This window comes from Entelurus aequoreus, linkage group LG14 (genome assembly GCF_033978785.1).
Source record: "Entelurus aequoreus isolate RoL-2023_Sb linkage group LG14, RoL_Eaeq_v1.1, whole genome shotgun sequence".
Taxonomy (NCBI): domain Eukaryota; kingdom Metazoa; phylum Chordata; class Actinopteri; order Syngnathiformes; family Syngnathidae; genus Entelurus; species Entelurus aequoreus.
This window is the reverse complement of record NC_084744.1, coordinates 59,894,317-59,917,381: the sequence shown is the minus strand read 5'-3', so window position 1 is coordinate 59,917,381 and position 23,065 is coordinate 59,894,317. Positions and strand designations below refer to the sequence as shown.

Sequence of the window (23,065 nt, the reverse complement as noted above, 5' to 3'; positions counted from 1 at the left end):
GTCCACATGAGTCAGACACAGGTGTGTGAGGTCCACATGAGTCAGACACAGGTGTGTGAGGTCTACATGGAGTCACACACAGGACTGTGTGAGGTCCACATGAGTCACACACAGGTGAAGTGTGAGGTCCACATGAGTCAGACACAGGTGTGTGAGGTCCACATGAGTCAGGACACAGCAGAGGTGTGTGAGGTCAACAGGTGAGTCCAAGACACAGGTGAGTGAGGTCCACATGAGTCAGACACAGGTGTGTGAGGTCGACATGAGTCAGACACAGGTGTGTGAGGTCTACATGAGTCAGACACACAGGTGTGTGAGGTCCACATGAGTCAGACACAGGTGTGTGAGGTCACATGAGTCAGACACAGGTGTGTGAGGTCCACATGAGTCAGACACAGGTGTGTGAGGTCCACATGAGTCAGACACAGGTGTGTGAGGTCCACATGAGTCAGACACAGGTGTGTGAGGTCCACATGAGTCAGACACAGGTGTGTGAGGTCCACATGAGTCAGACACAGGTGTGTGAGGTCCACATGAGTCAGACACAGGTGGTGTGAGGTCTACATGAGTCAGACACAGGTGTGTGAGGTCTACATGAGTCAGACACAGGTGTGTGAGGTCCACATGAGTCAGACACAGGTTGTGTGAGGTCCACATGAGTCAGACACAGGTGTGTGAGGTCCACATGAGTCAGACACAGGTGTGTGAGGTCTACATGAGTCAGACACAGGTGTGTGAGGTCCACATGAGTCAGACACAGGTGTGTGAGGTCCACATGAGTCAGACACAGGTGTGTGAGGTCTACATGAGTCAGACACAGGTGTGTGAGGTCTACATGAGTCAGACACAGGTGTGTGAGGTCCACATGAGTCAGACACACAGGTGTGTGAGGTCTACATGAGTCAGACACAGGTGTGTGAGGTCTACATGAGTCAGACACAGGTGTGTGAGGTCCACATGAGTCAGACACAGGTGTGTGAGGTCCTACATGAGTCAGACACACAGGTGTGTGAGGTCTACATGAGTCAGACACAGGTGTGTGAGGTCTACATGAGTCAGACACAGGTGTGTGAGGTCCACATGAGTCAGACACACAGGTGTGTGAGGTCTACATGAGTCAGACACACAGGTGTGTGAGGTCCACATGAGTCAGACACAGGTGTGTGAGGTCCACATGAGTCAGACACACAGGTGTGTGAGGTCTACATGAGTCAGACACACAGGTGTGTGAGGTCCACATGAGTCAGACACAGGTGTGTGAGGTCCACATGAGTCAGACACAGGTGTGTGAGGTCCACATGAGTCAGACACACAGGTGTGTGAGGTCCACATGAGTCAGACACAGGTGTGTGAGGTCTACATGAGTCAGACACACAGGTGTGTGAGGTCCACATGAGTCAGACACACAGGTGTGTGAGGTCTACATGAGTCAGACACAGGTGTGTGAGGTCTACATGAGTCAGACACAGGTGTGTGAGGTCCACATGAGTCAGACACACAGGTGTGTGAGGTCTACATGAGTCAGACACACAGGTGTGTGAGGTCCACATGAGTCAGACACACAGTGTGTGAGGTCCTACATGAGTCAGACACAGGTGTGTGAGGTCCACATGAGTCAGACACACAGGTGTGTGAGGTCCACATGAGTCAGACACAGGTGTGTGAGGTCCACATGAGTCAGACACACAGGTGTGTGAGGTCCACATGAGTCAGACACACAGGTGTGTGAGGTCCACATGAGTCAGACACAGGTGTGTGAGGTCCACATGAGTCAGACCACAGGTGTGTGAGGTCCACATGAGTCAGACACACAGGTGTGTGAGGTCCACATGAGTCAGACACACAGGTGTGTGAGGTCCACATGAGTCAGACACAGGTGTGTGAGGTCCACATGAGTCAGACACACAGGTGTGTGAGGTCCTACATGAGTCAGACACAGGTGTGTGAGGTCCACATGAGTCAGACACACAGGTGTGTGAGGTCCACATGAGTCAGACACAGGTGTGTGAGGTCCACATGAGTCAGACACAGGTGTGTGAGGTCCACATGAGTCAGACCACAGGTGTGTGAGGTCCACATGAGTCAGACACACAGGTGTGTGAGGTCCACATGAGTCAGACACAGGTGTGTGAGGTCCACATGAGTCAGACACACAGGTGTGTGAGGTCCACATGAGTCACGCACAGGTGTGTGAGGTCCACATGAGTCAGACACAGTGTGTGAGGTCCACATGAGTCAGACACACAGGTGTGTGAGGTCCACATGAGTCAGACACAGGTGTGTGAGGTCCACATGAGTCAGACACACAGGTGTGTGAGGTCTACATGAGTCAGACACAGGTGTGTGAGGTCCACATGAGTCACACACACAGGTGTGTGAGGTCCACATGAGTCAGACACAGGTGTGTGAGGTCCACATGAGTCAGACACAGGTGTGTGAGGTCCACATGAGTCAGACACAGGTGTGTGAGGTCCACATGAGTCAGACACACAGGTGTGTGAGGTCCACATGAGTCAGACACAGGTGTGTGAGGTCCACATGAGTCAGACACACAGGTGTGTGAGGTCCACATAGTCACGCACAGGTGTGTGAGGTCCACATGAGTCAGACACAGGTGTGTGAGGTCCACATGAGTCAGACACACAGGTGTGTGAGGTCCACATGAGTCAGACACAGGTGTGTGAGGTCCACATGAGTCAGACACACAGGTGTGTGAGGTCCACATGAGTCAGACACACAGGTGTGTGAGGTCCACATGAGTCAGACACAGGTGTGTGAGGTCCACATGAGTCACACACAGGTGTGTGAGGTCCACATGAGTCAGACACAGGTGTGTGAGGTCCACATGAGTCAGACACAGGTGTGTGAGGTCCACATGAGTCAGACCACAGGTGTGTGAGGTCCACATGAGTCAGACACAGGTGTGTGAGGTCCACATGAGTCAGACACAGGTGTGTGAGGTCCTACATGAGTCAGACACAGGTGTGTGAGGTCTACATGAGTCAGACACACAGGTGTGTGAGGTCCACATGAGTCAGACACAGGTGTGTGAGGTCCACATGAGTCAGACACACAGGTGTGTGAGGTCCACATGAGTCAGACACACAGGTGTGTGAGGTCCACATGAGTCAGACACAGGTGTGTGAGGTCCACATGAGTCAGACACAGGTGTGTGAGGTCCACATGAGTCAGACACAGGTGTGTGAGGTCTACATGAGTCAGACACAGGTGTGTGAGGTCCACATGAGTCAGACACACAGGTGTGTGAGGTCTACATGAGTCAGACACAGGTGTGTGAGGTCTACATGAGTCAGACCACAGGTGTGTGGAGGTCCACATGAGTCAGACACAGGTGTGTGAGGTCCACATGAGTCAGACACAGGTGTGTGAGGTCTACATGAGTCACACACAGGTGTGTGAGGTCCACATGAGTCAGACACAGGTGTGTGAGGTCCACATGAGTCAGACACAGGTGTGTGAGGTCCACATGAGTCAGACACAGGTGTGTGAGGTCCTACATGAGTCAGACACAGGTGGTGTGAGGTCTCACATGAGTCAGACACACAGGTGTGTGAGGTCCACATGAGTCAGACACACAGGTGTGTGAGGTCTACATGAGTCAGACACAGGTGTGTGAGGTCTACATGAGTCAGACACACAGGTGTGTGAGGTCCACATGAGTCAGACACAGGTGTGTGAGGTCTACATGAGTCAGACACACAGGTGTGTGAGGTCCTACATGAGTCAGACACAGGTGTGTGAGGTCCTACATGAGTCAGACACAGGTGTGTGAGGTCCACATGAGTCAGACACACAGGTGTGTGAGGTCTACATGAGTCAGACACACAGGTGTGTGAGGTCCACATGAGTCAGACACAGGTGTGTGAGGTCCACATGAGTCAGACACACAGGTGTGTGAGGTCTACATGAGTCAGACACACAGGTGTGTGAGGTCCACATGAGTCAGACACAGGTGTGTGAGGTCCACATGAGTCAGACACAGGTGTGTGAGGTCCACATGAGTCAGACACACAGGTGTGTGAGGTCCACATGAGTCAGACACAGGTGTGTGAGGTCTACATGAGTCAGACACACAGGTGTGTGAGGTCCACATGAGTCAGACACACAGGTGTGTGAGGTCTACATGAGTCAGACACAGGTGTGTGAGGTCCTACATGAGTCAGACACAGGTGTGTGAGGTCCACATGAGTCAGACACACAGGTGTGTGAGGTCTACATGAGTCAGACACACAGGTGTGTGAGGTCCACATGAGTCAGACACACAGGTGTGTGAGGTCTACATGAGTCAGACACAGGTGTGTGAGGTCCACATGAGTCAGACACACAGGTGTGTGAGGTCCACATGAGTCAGACACAGGTGTGTGAGGGTCCACATGAGTCACACACACAGGTGTGTGAGGTCCACATGAGTCAGACACACAGGTGTGTGAGGTCCACATGAGTCACACACACAGGTGTGTGAGGTCCACATGAGTCAGACACACAGGTGTGTGAGGTCCACATGAGTCACACACACAGGTGTGTGAGGTCCACATGAGTCAGACACACAGGTGTGTGAGGTCCACATGAGTCAGACACACAGGTGTGTGAGGTCCACATGAGTCAGACACACAGGTGTGTGAGGTCCACATGAGTCAGACACAGGTGTGTGAGGTCCACATGAGTCAGACACACAGGTGTGTGAGGTCTACATGAGTCAGACACAGGTGTGTGAGGTCCACATGAGTCACACACACAGGTGTGTGAGGTCCACATGAGTCAGACACAGGTGTGTGAGGTCCACATGAGTCAGACACAGGTGTGTGAGGTCCACATGAGTCAGACACAGGTGTGTGAGGTCCACATGAGTCAGACACACAGGTGTGTGAGGTCCACATGAGTCAGACACAGGTGTGTGAGGTCCACATGAGTCAGACACACAGGTGTGTGAGGTCCACATAAGTCACGCACAGGTGTGTGAGGTCCACATGAGTCAGACACAGGTGTGTGAGGTCCACATGAGTCAGACACACAGGTGTGTGAGGTCCACATGAGTCAGACACAGGTGTGTGAGGTCCACATGAGTCAGACACAGGTGTGTGAGGTCCACATGAGTCAGACACAGGTGTGTGAGGTCCACATGAGTCAGACACAGGTGTGTGAGGTCCACATGAGTCAGACACAGGTGTGTGAGGTCTACATGAGTCAGACACACAGGTGTGTGAGGTCTACATGAGTCAGACACAGGTGTGTGAGGTCCACATGAGTCAGACACACAGGTGTGTGAGGTCTACATGAGTCAGACACAGGTGTGTGAGGTCTACATGAGTCAGACACAGGTGTGTGGGGTCCACATGAGTCAGACACAGGTGTGTGAGGTCCACATGAGTCAGACACAGGTGTGTGAGGTCTACATGAGTCAGACACAGGTGTGTGAGGTCCACATGAGTCAGACACAGGTGTGTGAGGTCCACATGAGTCAGACACAGGTGTGTGAGGTCCACATGAGTCAGACACAGGTGTGTGAGGTCTACATGAGTCAGACACAGGTGTGTGAGGTCTACATGAGTCAGACACACAGGTGTGTGAGGTCCACATGAGTCAGACACACAGGTGTGTGAGGTCTACATGAGTCAGACACAGGTGTGTGAGGTCTACATGAGTCAGACACAGGTGTGTGAGGTCCACATGAGTCAGACACAGGTGTGTGAGGTCTACATGAGTCAGACACACAGGTGTGTGAGGTCTACATGAGTCAGACACAGGTGTGTGAGGTCTACATGAGTCAGACACAGGTGTGTGAGGTCCACATGAGTCAGACACACAGGTGTGTGAGGTCTACATGAGTCAGACACAGGTGTGTGAGGTCCACATGAGTCAGACACACAGGTGTGTGAGGTCTACATGAGTCAGACACACAGGTGTGTGAGGTCCACATGAGTCAGACACAGGTGTGTGAGGTCCACATGAGTCAGACACACAGGTGTGTGAGGTCTACATGAGTCAGACACACAGGTGTGTGAGGTCCACATGAGTCAGACACAGGTGTGTGAGGTCCACATGAGTCAGACACAGGTGTGTGAGGTCCACATGAGTCAGACACACAGGTGTGTGAGGTCCACATGAGTCAGACACACAGGTGTGTGAGGTCTACATGAGTCAGACACACAGGTGTGTGAGGTCCACATGAGTCAGACACACAGGTGTGTGAGGTCTACATGAGTCAGACACAGGTGTGTGAGGTCTACATGAGTCAGACACAGGTGTGTGAGGTCCACATGAGTCAGACACACAGGTGTGTGAGGTCCACATGAGTCAGACACACAGGTGTGTGAGGTCTACATGAGTCAGACACACAGGTGTGTGAGGTCCACATGAGTCAGACACACAGGTGTGTGAGGTCTACATGAGTCAGACACACAGGTGTGTGAGGTCCACATGAGTCAGACACACAGGTGTGTGAGGTCCACATGAGTCAGACACACAGGTGTGTGAGGTCCACATGAGTCAGACACACAGGTGTGTGAGGTCCACATGAGTCAGACACAGGTGTGTGAGGTCCACATGAGTCAGACACAGGTGTGTGAGGTCTACATGAGTCAGACACAGGTGTGTGAGGTCTACATGAGTCAGACACACAGGTGTGTGAGGTCCACATGAGTCAGACACACAGGTGTGTGAGGTCTACATGAGTCAGACACAGGTGTGTGAGGTCCACATGAGTCAGACACACAGGTGTGTGAGGTCCACATGAGTCAGACACAGGTGTGTGAGGTCCACATGAGTCAGACACAGGTGTGTGAGGTCTACATGAGTCAGACACAGGTGTGTGAGGTCTACATGAGTCAGACACACAGGTGTGTGAGGTCCACATGAGTCAGACACACAGGTGTGTGAGGTCTACATGAGTCAGACACAGGTGTGTGAGGTCTACATGAGTCAGACACAGGTGTGTGAGGTCCACATGAGTCAGACACAGGTGTGTGAGGTCTACATGAGTCAGACACACAGGTGTGTGAGGTCTACATGAGTCAGACACAGGTGTGTGAGGTCTACATGAGTCAGACACAGGTGTGTGAGGTCCACATGAGTCAGACACACAGGTGTGTGAGGTCTACATGAGTCAGACACAGGTGTGTGAGGTCCACATGAGTCAGACACACAGGTGTGTGAGGTCTACATGAGTCAGACACACAGGTGTGTGAGGTCCACATGAGTCAGACACAGGTGTGTGAGGTCTACATGAGTCAGACACACAGGTGTGTGAGGTCCACATGAGTCAGACACAGGTGTGTGAGGTCCACATGAGTCAGACACACAGGTGTGTGAGGTCCACATGAGTCAGACACACAGGTGTGTGAGGTCTACATGAGTCAGACACAGGTGTGTGAGGTCTACATGAGTCAGACACAGGTGTGTGAGGTCCACATGAGTCAGACACACAGGTGTGTGAGGTCCACATGAGTCAGACACACAGGTGTGTGAGGTCTACATGAGTCAGACACAGGTGTGTGAGGTCTACATGAGTCAGACACACAGGTGTGTGAGGTCCACATGAGTCAGACACACAGGTGTGTGAGGTCTACATGAGTCAGACACAGGTGTGTGAGGTCTACATGAGTCAGACACACAGGTGTGTGAGGTCCACATGAGTCAGACACACAGGTGTGTGAGGTCTACATGAGTCAGACACAGGTGTGTGAGGTCTACATGAGTCAGACACACAGGTGTGTGAGGTCCACATGAGTCAGACACAGGTGTGTGAGGTCCACATGAGTCAGACACACAGGTGTGTGAGGTCCACATGAGTCAGACACACAGGTGTGTGAGGTCTACATGAGTCAGACACAGGTGTGTGAGGTCTACATGAGTCAGACACAGGTGTGTGAGGTCCACATGAGTCAGACACAGGTGTGTGAGGTCCACATGAGTCAGACACACAGGTGTGTGAGGTCCACATGAGTCAGACACACAGGTGTGTGAGGTCCACATGAGTCAGACACACAGGTGTGTGAGGTCCACATGAGTCAGACACACAGGTGTGTGAGGTCTACATGAGTCAGACACACAGGTGTGTGAGGTCCACATGAGTCAGACACACAGGTGTGTGAGGTCTACATGAGTCAGACACACAGGTGTGTGAGGTCCACATGAGTCAGACACACAGGTGTGTGAGGTCTACATGAGTCAGACACAGGTGTGTGAGGTCCACATGAGTCAGACACACAGGTGTGTGAGGTCCACATGAGTCAGACACAGGTGTGTGAGGTCTACATGAGTCAGACACAGGTGTGTGAGGTCCACATGAGTCAGACACAGGTGTGTGAGGTCCACATGAGTCAGACACACAGGTGTGTGAGGTCCACATGAGTCAGACACACAGGTGTGTGAGGTCCACATGAGTCAGACACACAGGTGTGTGAGGTCCACATGAGTCAGACACACAGGTGTGTGAGGTCTACATGAGTCAGACACACAGGTGTGTGAGGTCCACATGAGTCAGACACACAGGTGTGTGAGGTCTACATGAGTCAGACACACAGGTGTGTGAGGTCCACATGAGTCAGACACACAGGTGTGTGAGGTCTACATGAGTCAGACACAGGTGTGTGAGGTCCACATGAGTCAGACACACAGGTGTGTGAGGTCCACATGAGTCAGACACAGGTGTGTGGGGTCCACATGAGTCACACACACAGGTGTGTGAGGTCCACATGAGTCAGACACACAGGTGTGTGAGGTCCACATGAGTCAGACACAGGTGTGTGAGGTCTACATGAGTCAGACACAGGTGTGTGAGGTCCACATGAGTCAGACACACAGGTGTGTGAGGTCCACATGAGTCACACACACAGGTGTGTGAGGTCCACATGAGTCAGACACACAGGTGTGTGAGGTCCACATGAGTCAGACACACAGGTGTGTGAGGTCCACATGAGTCAGACACACAGGTGTGTGAGGTCCACATGAGTCAGACACAGGTGTGTGAGGTCCATTAGGTCTAGGTAATGTTGCAACTCTCAATGCCAACTAAAAAGGGATTTCAAAAAAAGCTCCAGCCTGAGTAAAGCAAGACTCCAAAAATGCGCTAATATAAATTGGCTTTACAATTGACATGGTACTAAATAGCATTATTAGGGGCGGTATAGCTCGGTTGGTAGAGTGGCCGTGCCATCAACCTGAGGGTTGCAGGTTCGATCCCCGCTTCCGCCATCCTAGTCACTGCCGTTGTGTCCTTGGGCAAGACACTTTACCCACCTGCTCTCAGTGCCACCCACACTGGTTTAAATGTAACTTAGATATTGGGTTTTCACTATGTAAAGCGCTTTGAGTCACTAGAGAAAAGCGCTATATAAATATAATTCACTTCACTTCACTTCATTAGCGTTTTTACATGGCGATTTCAAAAGTACAACAAGTAAAATGCACGTTATAATCAAACAGCTGGTAAGTAATAATACTTACTTACTTACACTTTGTAGGTCGCAACAAAATACAAGATTTAGCAAAGACTGACCTGACTAGCCAATACGCTATCAACTACCCTAAATTCCAAACTATAAGCCGCTACTTTTTTCCTACGCTTTGAACCCTGCTGATTATAAAACGGTGTGGCTAACTTAGGGGTTTTTCTTCGCTGACAGTTTTTAAGAAAAAAAAGTGAATACACTGAAGAGGTGTGTTGTTGTTTATGCTATGGCGCCATCTTTTGGATGATGCAGGTGCTGCATTGCTCTTCTTTTAAGAGCTTTCCATAGCGTTCCTACTCATATGGATTCTTCATTCGTCACTCCAAGCAACATTTATAAGTTTTACAATATAACTAAAACAATTCTTACTTACTAAAGCGTCACATGTGTGATGTCTGTAGGAATGTTTTCATGTATATATGTACATGCTATAGTAATGTAGCTAGTATTTTTAGCATTAGCTAATATGCTAACATGTTTACAAGTAGCTGTGTTAGTGTTATTAACTTACAATGGCATTCTTTTTGTATTGTTTCAGTTTTTAAATTCAGCAAAACATCAGCACGGAGTTATTGAGTCTGTTTAGCTGATTGGAGAGCTAGCGTCCGCAGCTAGTGGGTCCATGACCATGACTTCTGTTTTGTTTGATCAGCTGTTTTACTGCCGTGTTACAGATACCATGTGGAAACAATGAAGTTATGTAAACAAACATTTACAGAATATTTCTGTGTAAATAACTCCTTTCACAACGTATATACAGTATCTGCAGCTAATATATGGAAACATATTTTTTCTTCTAAAATTTAGTGGGTGTAGCTTATATACCGGTGCACTTTATAGTCCGGAAAATAGGGTATTTATTGAACCATATATTGAATATTATGGTGGTCGTCTGCATTATAAATATAACTAATATTATTTTGATTTGGCCATAGAGTCAGAATATTACAAACAAGTATTTTACTGTCTGCTCTAGAAGCTTCTAGCATTTCTGGGAGTGTGCAGTACCATGATTTGGCCAGTATAGTCCTTCTCTCTGTGGTTAAACGTCAGGTGAGCTCCATTTCTGGCGACCAGCTCCATTCCCTCTTTGGTCCCTGCGGTGCCCAACACCGTGAGGCCTAGCATGCGCGACAGCTGGCACGTCGCCACGCCGACCTGCGCCCGCAAAAGGAGAAGTGTTTGGTATGCTTAAGTGTGGCGCATGGTGGTGAAGGGAGGAGGCTCTAAGAAGAAGTGTTTGGCGTGGTCGGGTGTGACGTATAGTGGTGAAGGGAGGAGGCTCTAAGAAGAAGTGTTTGGCGTGGTCGGGTGTGACGTATAGTGGTGAAGGGAGGAGGCTCTAAGAAGAAGTGTTTGGCGTGGTCGGGTGTGACGTATAGTGGTGAAGGGAGGAGGCTTTAAGAAGAAGTGTTTGGTATGCTTAAGTGTGGCGCATGGTGGTGAAGGGAGGAGGCTCTAAGAAGAAGTGTTTGGCGTGGTCGGGTGTGACGTATAGTTGTGAAGGGAGGAGGCTCTAAGAAGAAGTGTTTGGTGTGGTCGGGTGTGACGTATAGTGGTGAAGGGAGGAGGCTCTAAGAAGAAGTGTTTGGCGTGGTCAGGTGTGACGTATAGTGGTGAAGGGAGGAGGCTTTAAGAAGAAGTGTTTGGCGTGGTCGGGTGTGACGTATAGTGGTGAAGGGAGGAGGCTCTAAGAAGAAGTGTTTGGTATGCTTAAGTGTGGCGCATGGTGGTGAAGGGAGGAGGCTCTAAGAAGAAGTGTTTGGAGTGGTCGGGTGTGACATATAGTTGTGAAGGGAGGAGGCTCTAAGAAGAAGTGTTTGGCGTGGTCAGGTGTGACGTATAGTTGTGAAGGGAGGAGGCTCTAAGAAGAAGTGTTTGGCGTGGTCAGGTGTGACGTATAGTGGTGAAGGGAGGAGGCTCTAAGAAGAAGTGTTTGGCGTGGTCAGGTGTGACGTATAGTGGCGAAGGGAGGAGGCTCTAAGAAGAAGTGTTTGGCGTGGTCGGGTGTGACGTATAGTGGTGAAGGGAGGAGGCTCTAAGAAGAAGTGTTTGGTATGCTTAAGTGTGGCGCATGGTGGTGAAGGGAGGAGGCTCTAAGAAGAAGTGTTTGGTGTGGTCGGGTGTGACGTATAGTGGTGAAGGGAGGAGGCTCTAAGAAGAAGTGTTTGGCGTGGTCAGGTGTGACGTATAGTGGTGAAGGGAGGAGGCTTTAAGAAGAAGTGTTTGGCGTGGTCGGGTGTGACGTATAGTGGTGAAGGGAGGAGGCTCTAAGAAGAAGTGTTTGGTATGCTTAAGTGTGGCGCATGGTGGTGAAGGGAGGAGGCTCTAAGAAGAAGTGTTTGGAGTGGTCGGGTGTGACATATAGTTGTGAAGGGAGGAGGCTCTAAGAAGAAGTGTTTGGCGTGGTCAGGTGTGACGTATAGTGGTGAAGGGAGGAGGCTCTAAGAAGAAGTGTTTGGCGTGGTCAGGTGTGACGTATAGTGGCGAAGGGAGGAGGCTCTAAGAAGAAGTGTTTGGCGTGGTCGGGTGTGACGTATAGTGGTGAAGGGAGGAGGCTCTAAGAAGAAGTGTTTGGTATGCTTAAGTGTGGCGCATGGTGGTGAAGGGAGGAGGCTCTAAGAAGAAGTGTTTGGTGTGGTCGGGTGTGACGTATAGTGGTGAAGGGAGGAGGCTCTAAGAAGAAGTGTTTGGCGTGGTCAGGTGTGACGTATAGTGGTGAAGGGAGGAGGCTTTAAGAAGAAGTGTTTGGCGTGGTCGGGTGTGACGTATAGTGGTGAAGGGAGGAGGCTCTAAGAAGAAGTGTTTGGTATGCTTAAGTGTGGCGCATGGTGGTGAAGGGAGGAGGCTCTAAGAAGAAGTGTTTGGTGTGGTCGGGTGTGACGTATAGTGGTGAAGGGAGGAGGCTCTAAGAAGAAGTGTTTGGCGTGGTCAGGTGTGACGTATAGTGGTGAAGGGAGGAGGCTTTAAGAAGAAGTGTTTGGCGTGGTCGGGTGTGACGTATAGTGGTGAAGGGAGGAGGCTCTAAGAAGAAGTGTTTGGTATGCTTAAGTGTGGCGCATGGTGGTGAAGGGAGGAGGCTCTAAGAAGAAGTGTTTGGAGTGGTCGGGTGTGACATATAGTTGTGAAGGGAGGAGGCTCTAAGAAGAAGTGTTTGGCGTGGTCAGGTGTGACGTATAGTGGTGAAGGGAGGAGGCTCTAAGAAGAAGTGTTTGGCGTGGTCAGGTGTGACGTATAGTGGCGAAGGGAGGAGGCTCTAAGAAGAAGTGTTTGGCGTGGTCGGGTGTGACGTATAGTGGTGAAGGGAGGAGGCTCTAAGAAGAAGTGTTTGGTATGCTTAAGTGTGGCGCATGGTGGTGAAGGGAGGAGGCTCTAAGAAGAAGTGTTTGGTGTGGTCGGGTGTGACGTATAGTGGTGAAGGGAGGAGGCTCTAAGAAGAAGTGTTTGGCGTGGTCAGGTGTGACGTATAGTGGTGAAGGGAGGAGGCTTTAAGAAGAAGTGTTTGGCGTGGTCGGGTGTGACGTATAGTGGTGAAGGGAGGAGGCTCTAAGAAGAAGTGTTTGGTATGCTTAAGTGTGGCGCATGGTGGTGAAGGGAGGAGGCTCTAAGAAGAAGTGTTTGGAGTGGTCGGGTGTGACATATAGTTGTGAAGGGAGGAGGCTCTAAGAAGAAGTGTTTGGCGTGGTCAGGTGTGACGTATAGTGGTGAAGGGAGGAGGCTCTAAGAAGAAGTGTTTGGCGTGGTCAGGTGTGACGTATAGTGGCGAAGGGAGGAGGCTCTAAGAAGAAGTGTTTGGCGTGGTCGGGTGTGACGTATAGTGGTGAAGGGAGGAGGCTCTAAGAAGAAGTGTTTGGTATGCTTAAGTGTGGCGCATGGTGGTGAAGGGAGGAGGCTCTAAGAAGAAGTGTTTGGAGTGGTCGGGTGTGACATATAGTTGTGAAGGGAGGAGGCTCTAAGAAGAAGTGTTTGGCGTGGTCAGGTGTGACGTATAGTGGTGAAGGGAGGAGGCTCTAAGAAGAAGTGTTTGGCGTGGTCAGGTGTGACGTATAGTGGCGAAGGGAGGAGGCTCTAAGAAGAAGTGTTTGGCGTGGTCGGGTGTGACGTATAGTGGTGAAGGGAGGAGGCTCTAAGAAGAAGTGTTTGGTATGCTTAAGTGTGGCGCATGGTGGTGAAGGGAGGAGGCTCTAAGAAGAAGTGTTTGGTGTGGTCGGGTGTGACGTATAGTGGTGAAGGGAGGAGGCTCTAAGAAGAAGTGTTTGGCGTGGTCAGGTGTGACGTATAGTGGTGAAGGGAGGAGGCTTTAAGAAGAAGTGTTTGGCGTGGTCGGGTGTGACGTATAGTGGTGAAGGGAGGAGGCTCTAAGAAGAAGTGTTTGGTATGCTTAAGTGTGGCGCATGGTGGTGAAGGGAGGAGGCTCTAAGAAGAAGTGTTTGGCGTGGTCGGGTGTGACATATAGTTGTGAAGGGAGGAGGCTCTAAGAAGAAGTGTTTGGCGTGGTCAGGTGTGACGTATAGTGGTGAAGGGAGGAGGCTCTAAGAAGAAGTGTTTGGCGTGGTCAGGTGTGACGTATAGTGGTGAAGGGAGGAGGCTCTAAGAAGAAGTGTTTGGTGTGGTCAGGTGTGACGTATAGTGGTGAAGGGAGGAGGCTCTAAGAAGAAGTGTTTGGCGTGGTCAGGTGTGACGTATAGTGGCGAAGGGAGGAGGCTCTAAGAAGAAGTGTTTGGCGTGGTCGGGTGTGACGTATAGTGGTGAAGGGAGGAGGCTCTAAGAAGAAGTGTTTGGTATGCTTAAGTGTGGCGCATGGTGGTGAAGGGAGGAGGCTCTAAGAAGAAGTGTTTGGTGTGGTCGGGTGTGACGTATAGTGGTGAAGGGAGGAGGCTCTAAGAAGAAGTGTTTGGCGTGGTCAGGTGTGACGTATAGTGGTGAAGGGAGGAGGCTTTAAGAAGAAGTGTTTGGCGTGGTCGGGTGTGACGTATAGTGGTGAAGGGAGGAGGCTCTAAGAAGAAGTGTTTGGTATGCTTAAGTGTGGCGCATGGTGGTGAAGGGAGGAGGCTCTAAGAAGAAGTGTTTGGCGTGGTCGGGTGTGACATATAGTTGTGAAGGGAGGAGGCTCTAAGAAGAAGTGTTTGGCGTGGTCAGGTGTGACGTATAGTGGTGAAGGGAGGAGGCTCTAAGAAGAAGTGTTTGGCGTGGTCAGGTGTGACGTATAGTGGTGAAGGGAGGAGGCTCTAAGAAGAAGTGTTTGGAGTGGTCATGGGGGGAACGTATAGTTGTGAAAGGGGGGAGGCTCGAAGAAGAAGTGTTTGGCGTGGTTGCGTGTGACGTATAGTGGTGAAGGGAGGAGGCTCTCACCCCTCCACTGGCTCCGTGGATGAGGACAGTCTCTCCAGCCTTCACGTGGGCCCTGCAACACATTTACAGGATTCAAGCCAATATGCACTCACTCTTTTTCTACCGCCGTTTCCCTTCGGTTTTGCTAGTACAGTACTCAAACAAAATAGTCTTTTCTTCATTTATTTAAGAAGCGCGGCCATCTCAAAAAGGCAGTTTAGATTCATAGCAAGTATGAAAGGAAAAAGGCGCAGAGTGAGAGAGATGTCATTCTTTAGAGGAGTTTGACTTACTTGTGAACCAGCGCTCTGTAGGCGGTGAAGTACGGGATACCAAAGTCTTCAGAGGAGGTTGACTTACTTGTGAACCAGCGCTCTGTAGACGGTGAAGTACGGGATACCAAAGTCTTCAGAGGAGGTTGACTTACTTGTGAACCAGCGCTCTGTAGGCGGTGAAGTACGGGATGCTAAAGTCTTCAGAGGAGGTTGACTTACTTGTGAACCAGCACTCTGTAGGCGGTGAAGTACGGGATACAAAAGTCTTCAGAGGAGGTTGACTTACTTGTGAACCAGCACTCTGTAGGCGGTGAAGTACGGGATACCAAAGTCTTCAGAGGAGGTTGACTTACTTGTGAACCAGCGCTCTGTAGGCGGTGAAGTACGGGATACCAAAGTCTTCAGAGGAGGTTGACTTACTTTTGAACCAGCGCTCTGTAGACGGTGAAGTACGGGATACCAAAGTCTTCAGAGGAGGTTGACTTACTTGTGAACCAGCGCTCTGTAGGCGGTGAAGTACGGGATGCTAAAGTCTTCAGAGGAGGTTGACTTACTTTTGAACCAGCGCTCTGTAGACGGTGAAGTACGGGATACCAAAGTCTTCAGAGGAGGTTGACTTACTTGTGAACCAGCGCTCTGTAGGCGGTGAAGTACGGGATGCTAAAGTCTTCAGAGGAGGTTGACTTACTTGTGAACCAGCGCTCTGTAGGCGGTGAAGTACGGGATGCTAAAGTCTTCAGAGGAGGTTGACTTACTTGTGAACCAGCACTCTGTAGGTGGTGAAGTACGGGATGCTAAAGTCTTCAGAGGAGGTTGACTTACTTTTGTACCAGCGCTCTGTAGGCGGTGAAGTACGGGATGCCAAAGTCTTCAGAGGAGGTTGACTTACTTTTGAACCAGCGCTCTGTAGGCGGTGAAGTACGGGATGCTAAAGTCTTCAGAGGAGGTTGACTTACTTTTGAACCAGCGCTCTGTAGGCGGTGAAGTATGGGATGCCAAAGTCTTCAGAGGAGGTTGACTTACTTTTGAACCAGCGCTCTGTAGGCGGTGAAGTACGGGATGCTAAAGTCTTCAGAGGAGGTTGACTTACCTTTGAACCAGCGCTCTGTAGGCGGTGAAGTACGGGATGCTAAAGTCTTCAGAGGAGGTTGACTTACTTTTGAACCAGCGCTCTGTAGACGGTGAAGTACGGGATACCAAAGTCTTCAGAGGAGGTTGACTTACTTGTGAACCAGCACTCTGTAGGTGGTGAAGTATGGGATGCTAAAGTCTTCAGAGGAGGTTGACTTACTTGTGAACCAGCACTCTGTAGGTGGTGAAGTACGGGATGCTAAAGTCTTCAGAGGAGGTTGACTTACTTTTGAACCAGCGCTCTGTAGGCGGTGAAGTATGGGATGCCAAAGTCTTCAGAGGAGGTTGACTTACTTTTGAACCAGCGCTCTGTAGGCGGTGAAGTACGGGATGCTAAAGTCTTCAGAGGAGGTTGACTTACTTTTGAACCAGCGCTCTGTAGGCGGTGAAGTATGGGATACCAAAGTCTTCAGAGGAGGTTGACTTACTTTTGAACCAGCGCTCTGTAGGCGGTGAAGTACGGGATGCTAAAGTCTTCAGAGGAGGTTGACTTACTTGTGAACCAGCGCTCTGTAGGCGGTGAAGTACGTGATACAAAAGTCTTCAGAGGAGGTTGACTTACTTGTGAACCAGCACTCTGTAGGCGGTGAAGTACGGGATACAAAAGTCTTCAGAGGAGGTTGACTTACTTGTGAACCAGCGCTCTGTAGGCTGTGAAGTACGGGATACCAAAGTCTTCAGAGGAGGTTGACTTACTTTTGAACCAGCGCTCTGTAGACGGTGAAGTACGGGATACCAAAGTCTTCAGAGGAGGTTGACTTACTTGTGAACCAGCGCTCTGTAGGCGGTGAAGTACGGGATGCTAAAGTCTTCAGAGGAGGTTGACTTACTTGTGAACCAGCGCTCTGTAGGCGGTGAAGTACGGGATGCTAAAGTCTTCAGAGGAGGTTGACTTACTTGTGAACCAGCACTCTGTAGGTGGTGAAGTACGGGATGCTAAAGTCTTCAGAGGAGGTTGACTTACTTTTGTACCAGCGCTCTGTAGGCGGTGAAGTATGGGATGCCAAAGTCTTCAGAGGAGGTTGACTTACTTTTGAACCAGCGCTCTGTAGGCGGTGAAGTACGGGATGCTAAAGTCTTCAGAGGAGGTTGACTTACTTTTGAACCAGCGCTCTGTAGGCGGTGAAGTATGGGATACCAAAGTCTTCAGAGGAGGTTGACTTACTTTTGAACCAGCGCTCTGTAGGCGGTGAAGTACGGGATGCTAAAGTCTTCAGAGGAGGTTGACTTACTTTTGAACCAGCGCTCTGTAGGCGGTGAAGTATGGGATGCTAAAGTCTTCAGAGGAGGTTGACTTACTTGTGAACCAGCACTCTGTAGGTGGTGAAGTACGGGATGCTAAAGTCTTCAGAGGAGGTTGACTTACTTGTGAACCAGCACTCTGTAGGTGGTGAAGTACGGGATGCTAAAGTCTTCAGAGGAGGTTGACTTACTTTTGAACCAGCGCTCTGTAGGCGGTGAAGTATGGGATGCCAAAGTCTTCAGAGGAGGTTGACTTACTTTTGAACCAGCGCTCTGTAGGCGGTGAAGTACGGGATGCTAAAGTCTTCAGAGGAGGTTGACTTACTTTTGAACCAGCGCTCTGTAGGCGGTGAAGTATGGGATACCAAAGTCTTCAGAGGAGGTTGACTTACTTTTGAACCAGCGCTCTGTAGGCGGGGAAGTACGGGATGCTAAAGTCTTCAGAGGAGGTTGACTTACTTTTGAACCAGCGCTCTGTAGGCGGTGAAGTACGGGATGCTAAAGTCTTCAGAGGAGGTTGACTTACTTTTGAACCAGCGCTCTGTAGGCAGTGAAGTACGGGATGCTAAAGTCTTCAGAGGAGGTTGACTTACTTTTGAACCAGCGCTCTGTAGGCGGTGAAGTATGGGATACCAAAGTCTTCAGAGGAGGTTGACTTACTTTTGAACCAGCGCTCTGTAGGCGGTGAAGTACGGGATGCTAAAGTCTTCAGAGGAGGTTGACTTACTTTTGAACCAGCGCTCTGTAGGCGGTGAAGTACGGGATGCTAAAGTCTTCAGAGGAGGTTGACTTACTTTTGAACCAGCGCTCTGTAGGCGGTGAAGTACGGGATGCTAAAGTCTTCAGAGGAGGTTGACTTACTTTTGAACCAGCGCTCTGTAGGCGGTGAAGTACGGGATGCCGATGGCCGCTCCCTGTCTGAAGTCCAAAGTGTCCGGCAGTTTGTGGACACTCTCCTCTGTGGCTAGAGCCAATTCTGCATACCCTCCAGACTTGCAGGCCGTGGTAAAAACACGGTCCCCGGCCTGCAGAGCAACAATTCCCATTCACAGATCAAAACATCAAACTCATTGCACTTTGTTGGAAATGTTCTTGTTTGAGTCATTCAAACTAAATTGTCTTTCTTAATTTTATTGAAGACTGGAGCAGCACATGTTCCTTCATGCACTGTGGAGAGAGCACAAGTCTGGGAAGCACCGACCGTGAGACAATGGGGCCCTGTTAACTAGAGTGGGAAAGTCTTACTTTCTCACACAGGCCAGATAGTTTGATTGTGTACAAAGGTACATCAGAGTGTTCCATCACACACCTTCTTACTCCCAACGCTCTGCTTTCTCTTCATCTCACAAAAAGTAGGTCATGTCCGGTTGCAAACTAAACACCGACTCACGTCAACAGTCAAGCAGCGCTAAGTAATGTTGCAATTTTCCAAATTAGGACTTCACTCCTCCAAAATGTGCCAACTTGATGCTAATTTACATTGGATTCGCCATAGACATGCTACTATTAGCATTAGGAATTTTACATGGCGATTTGAACCCCTCCAAAAGCGCTAATGGAAACTACAACGAAGATGATTGTTACAATCAATCAGCCGGTGTGTAATAAGCACACCACTTACAGTATAAACACTTTGTAGGGCGCAACATAACACGCTGGGCTTGATGGAAAAAGCTACTTCCTGGTTAGGCAACATACGTAGATGTCCTTTACAGGACTGACATCTAATGTCTTCAATTAACACTCACAAGTGTATAAAACAAGACTTTTTCATTGATAAATGTTACATCTTTGTATTATCAAACAATTGATACCAAAGTACCAAAGCTGGAGTACTGTATCAATTCCCAGGTAGCAGTGATTGGAACTATCGCTTCAAATGGGAACAATACCCACTTAATTGGATGTACGATATAAATTTGGCTGACGATAGAGGTGTTGATACTTTGGTGATAATGCACAATAGAGGTGTTGATACTATGGTGATAATGCACAATAGAGGTGTTGATACTAAGGTGATAATGCACGATAGAGGTGTTGATACTATGGTGATAATGCACGATAGAGGTGTTGATACTATGGTGATAATGCACGATAGAGGTGTTGATACTTTGGTGATAATGCACAATAGAGGTGTTGACACTATGGTGATAATGCACAATAGAGGTGTTGACACTATGGTGATAATGCACGATAGAGGTGATGATACTATGGTGATAATGCACAATAGAGGTGTTGATACTATGGTGATAATGCACGATAGAGGTGATGATACTATGGTGATAAAGCACGATAGAGGTATTGATACTATGGTGATAATGCACGATAGAGGTATTGATACTATGGTGATAATGCACGATAGAGGTGTTGATACTATGGTGATAATGCACGATAGAGGTGTTGACACTATGGTGATAATGCACGATAGAGGTGTTGATACTATGATGATAATGCACGATAGAGGTGATGATACTATGGTGATAATGCACAATAGAGGTGTTGACACTATGGTGATAATGCACGACAGAGGTGATGATACTATGGTGATAATGCACGATAGAGGTATTGATACTATGGTGATAATGCACGATAGAGGTGTTGATACTATGGTGATAATGCACGATAGAGGTGTTGACACTATGGTGATAATGCACGATAGAGGTGTTGATACTATGATGATAATGCACGATAGAGGTGATGATACTATGGTGATAATGCACAATAGAGGTGTTGACACTATGGTGATAATGCACGACAGAGGTGATGATACTATGGTGATAATGCACGACAGAGGTGTTGACACTATGGTGATAATGCACAATAGAGGTGTTGACACTATGGTGATAATGCACGACAGAGGTGATGATACTATGGTGATAATGCACGATAGAGGTGTTGATACTATGGTGATAATGCACAATAGAGGTGTTGACACTATGGTGATAATGCACGATAGAGGTGATGATACTATGGTGATAAAGCACGATAGAGGTATTGATACTATGGTGATAATGCACGATAGAGGTGATGATACTATGGTGATAATGCACGATAGAGGTGTTGATACTATGGTGATAATGCACGATAGAGGTGATGATACTATGGTGATAATGCACGATAGAGGTGTTGATACTTGTCACATTGTGTAGGTGAGGAACCCCAAGATGCAGAGATGGCGGCAGGCATTGAGCGGGAAAACATGATTTAATGTTCATGAAATAAAGGTAAAAACACAAACCAGGAACTAGGAATAGCCAAAACTGAAAATAGGAACCAGCAAACAGAAAAACTGGAAACAGCTAATGGCTAACAAGAAAACACAAAACAAAAGAGCTAGGAGAAAGCAAACTACAAATAGCTAACAGGAACAGCTTACCGCTACGACGACAGGTACAAGGACAAGTAGTAGCACGACAGGTAGTAGCTGTAACGAGCTACACGACAGGTAGTGGCTGTAACGAGCTACACGACAGGTAGTAGCTGTAACGAGCTACACGACAGGTAGTAGCTGTAACGAGCTACACGACAGGTAGTAGCTGTAACGAGCTACACGACAGGTAGTAGCTGTAACGAGCTACACGACAGGTAGTAGCTGTAACGAGCTACACGACAGGTAGTAGCTGTAACGAGCTACACGACAGGTAGTAGCTGTAACGAGCTACACGACAGGTAGTGGCTGTAACGAGCTACACGACAGGTAGTAGCTGTAACGAGCTACACGACAGGTAGTAGCTGTAACGAGCTACACGACAGGTAGTAGCTGTAACGAGCTACACGACAGGTAGTAGCTGTAACGAGCTACACGACAGGTAGTGGCTGTAACGAGCTACACGACAGGTAGTGGCTGTAACGAGCTACACGACAGGTAGTGGCTGTAACGAGCTACACGACAGGTAGTAGCTGTAACGAGCTACACGACAGGTAGTAGCTGTAACGAGCTACACGACAGGTAGTAGCTGTAACGAGCTACACGACAGGTAGTAGCTGTAACGAGCTACACGACAGGTAGTAGCTGTAACGAGCTACACGACAGGTAGTAGCTGTAACGAGCTACACGACAGGTAGTAGCTGTAACGAGCTACACGACAGGTAGTGGCTGTAACGAGCTACACGACAGGTAGTGGCTGTAACGAGCTACACGACAGGTAGTAGCTGTAACGAGCTACACGACAGGTAGTAGCTGTAACGAGCTACACGACAGGTAGTAGCTGTAACGAGCTACACGACAGGTAGTAGCTGTAACGAGCTACACGACAGGTAGTAGCTGTAACGAGCTACACGATAGGTAGTAGCTGTAACGAGCTACACGACAGGTAGTAGCTGTAACGAGCTACACGACAGGTAGGAATGACAATAATCCAGCCCTGACTGGAGGGGAAGGCAGGTTCAAATAGCATCTGGCTGATTGACAGCAGGTGTGGCCCGGTGCCAATCAGCCACAGCTGAGGGGAAAAAGCACTCAGGGATACAAGCAGGAAATGAAGACAAAATAAAAGCACTGACAGGAAACTAAGACAAACGCAACCAAACTGTCAGGGGCAACCCTGACAGATACTATGGTGATAACGCACGATAGAGGTGTTGATACTATGGTGATAATGCACGACAACAATATATTTCCTGAATGATAAATCATTATTTTATGTAAATATGTTTCCTGAATGATAAATTATTATTGTATATAAATATGTTTCCTGAATGATAAATCATTATTATATATATAAATATGTTTCCTGAATGATAAATCATTATTATATATATAAATATGTTTCCTGAATGAACTGCCAATACAAGTAAACTGCAAATGAAAATCCACTTTAGTCATCATTTTGGCGCTTAAGGAACTTCTCTATGACTTTAGCTCCTTCTGTGTGGTTGATATTGTCATTACTGCCACAAGTGGTGGACAAGTGTATTACACAGCTGACAAACACATGTCTCTTGACTCGCAGCCCTATGGTAGAAAAAGACTGATGATTGGCAGTGAGGAGAAGACTACCTTGACTGCTGTGACACCTTCTCCCACACTGTCCACCACTCCAGCTACGTCAGTGCCAGGTGTGTATGGCAGAGGGGGCTTGCGGCTGGACGCCCCAGCTCGGATGTACGTCTCCACTGGATTCACCCCGCACGCATGGACTCCAATTAACACCTGCAGCACACCACATGGAACACACATGATATATATATATATATATATATATATATATATATATATATATATATATATATATATATATATATATATATATATATATATATATATATATATATATATATATATATATATATATATATATATATATATATAAGCATGATGACATTGGAAAAGTTAAAAGTATCAGGATCCATGCTATTTAGGTTCACACAAATAAAATGAGTCAAAATGTTAGCATGTTAACATTGGTTTGGTATAATGGCAACAGATAGCATACTTGCAAGATAGAGACATGTCTCAGTCAAAAGCCATGAATCTTGGGTTTCAACGGTCAGATTTAGCTCAAAGTGTTAGCATGCTAACACTAGCATGATGACATAAGCAAAGTTAACATACTTCTATGAGGGCGCCAAGTATCAACAGTCATGATAAGACGGATACAATTTGTAAAAAATGCT

At 48.5% G+C, this 23,065-nt stretch overlaps 1 protein-coding gene across 1 annotated transcript in view; it reads right to left on the bottom strand.

Annotated features, from left to right (window-relative positions):
• cryz (crystallin, zeta (quinone reductase)) overlaps positions 1–23,065 on the bottom strand; it is a 32,062-nt gene that overhangs the window by 8,001 nt on the left and 996 nt on the right. Inside the window, exons 2-5 of the mRNA XM_062070786.1 lie at positions 22,449–22,601; positions 18,311–18,474; positions 14,823–14,874; positions 10,479–10,628 (exon numbers count right to left, since the gene is read on the bottom strand). Coding sequence (XP_061926770.1) covers positions 10,479–10,628; positions 14,823–14,874; positions 18,311–18,474; positions 22,449–22,601 — 519 coding nt within the window. The remainder of the gene's footprint in view (positions 1–10,478; positions 10,629–14,822; positions 14,875–18,310; positions 18,475–22,448; positions 22,602–23,065) is intronic.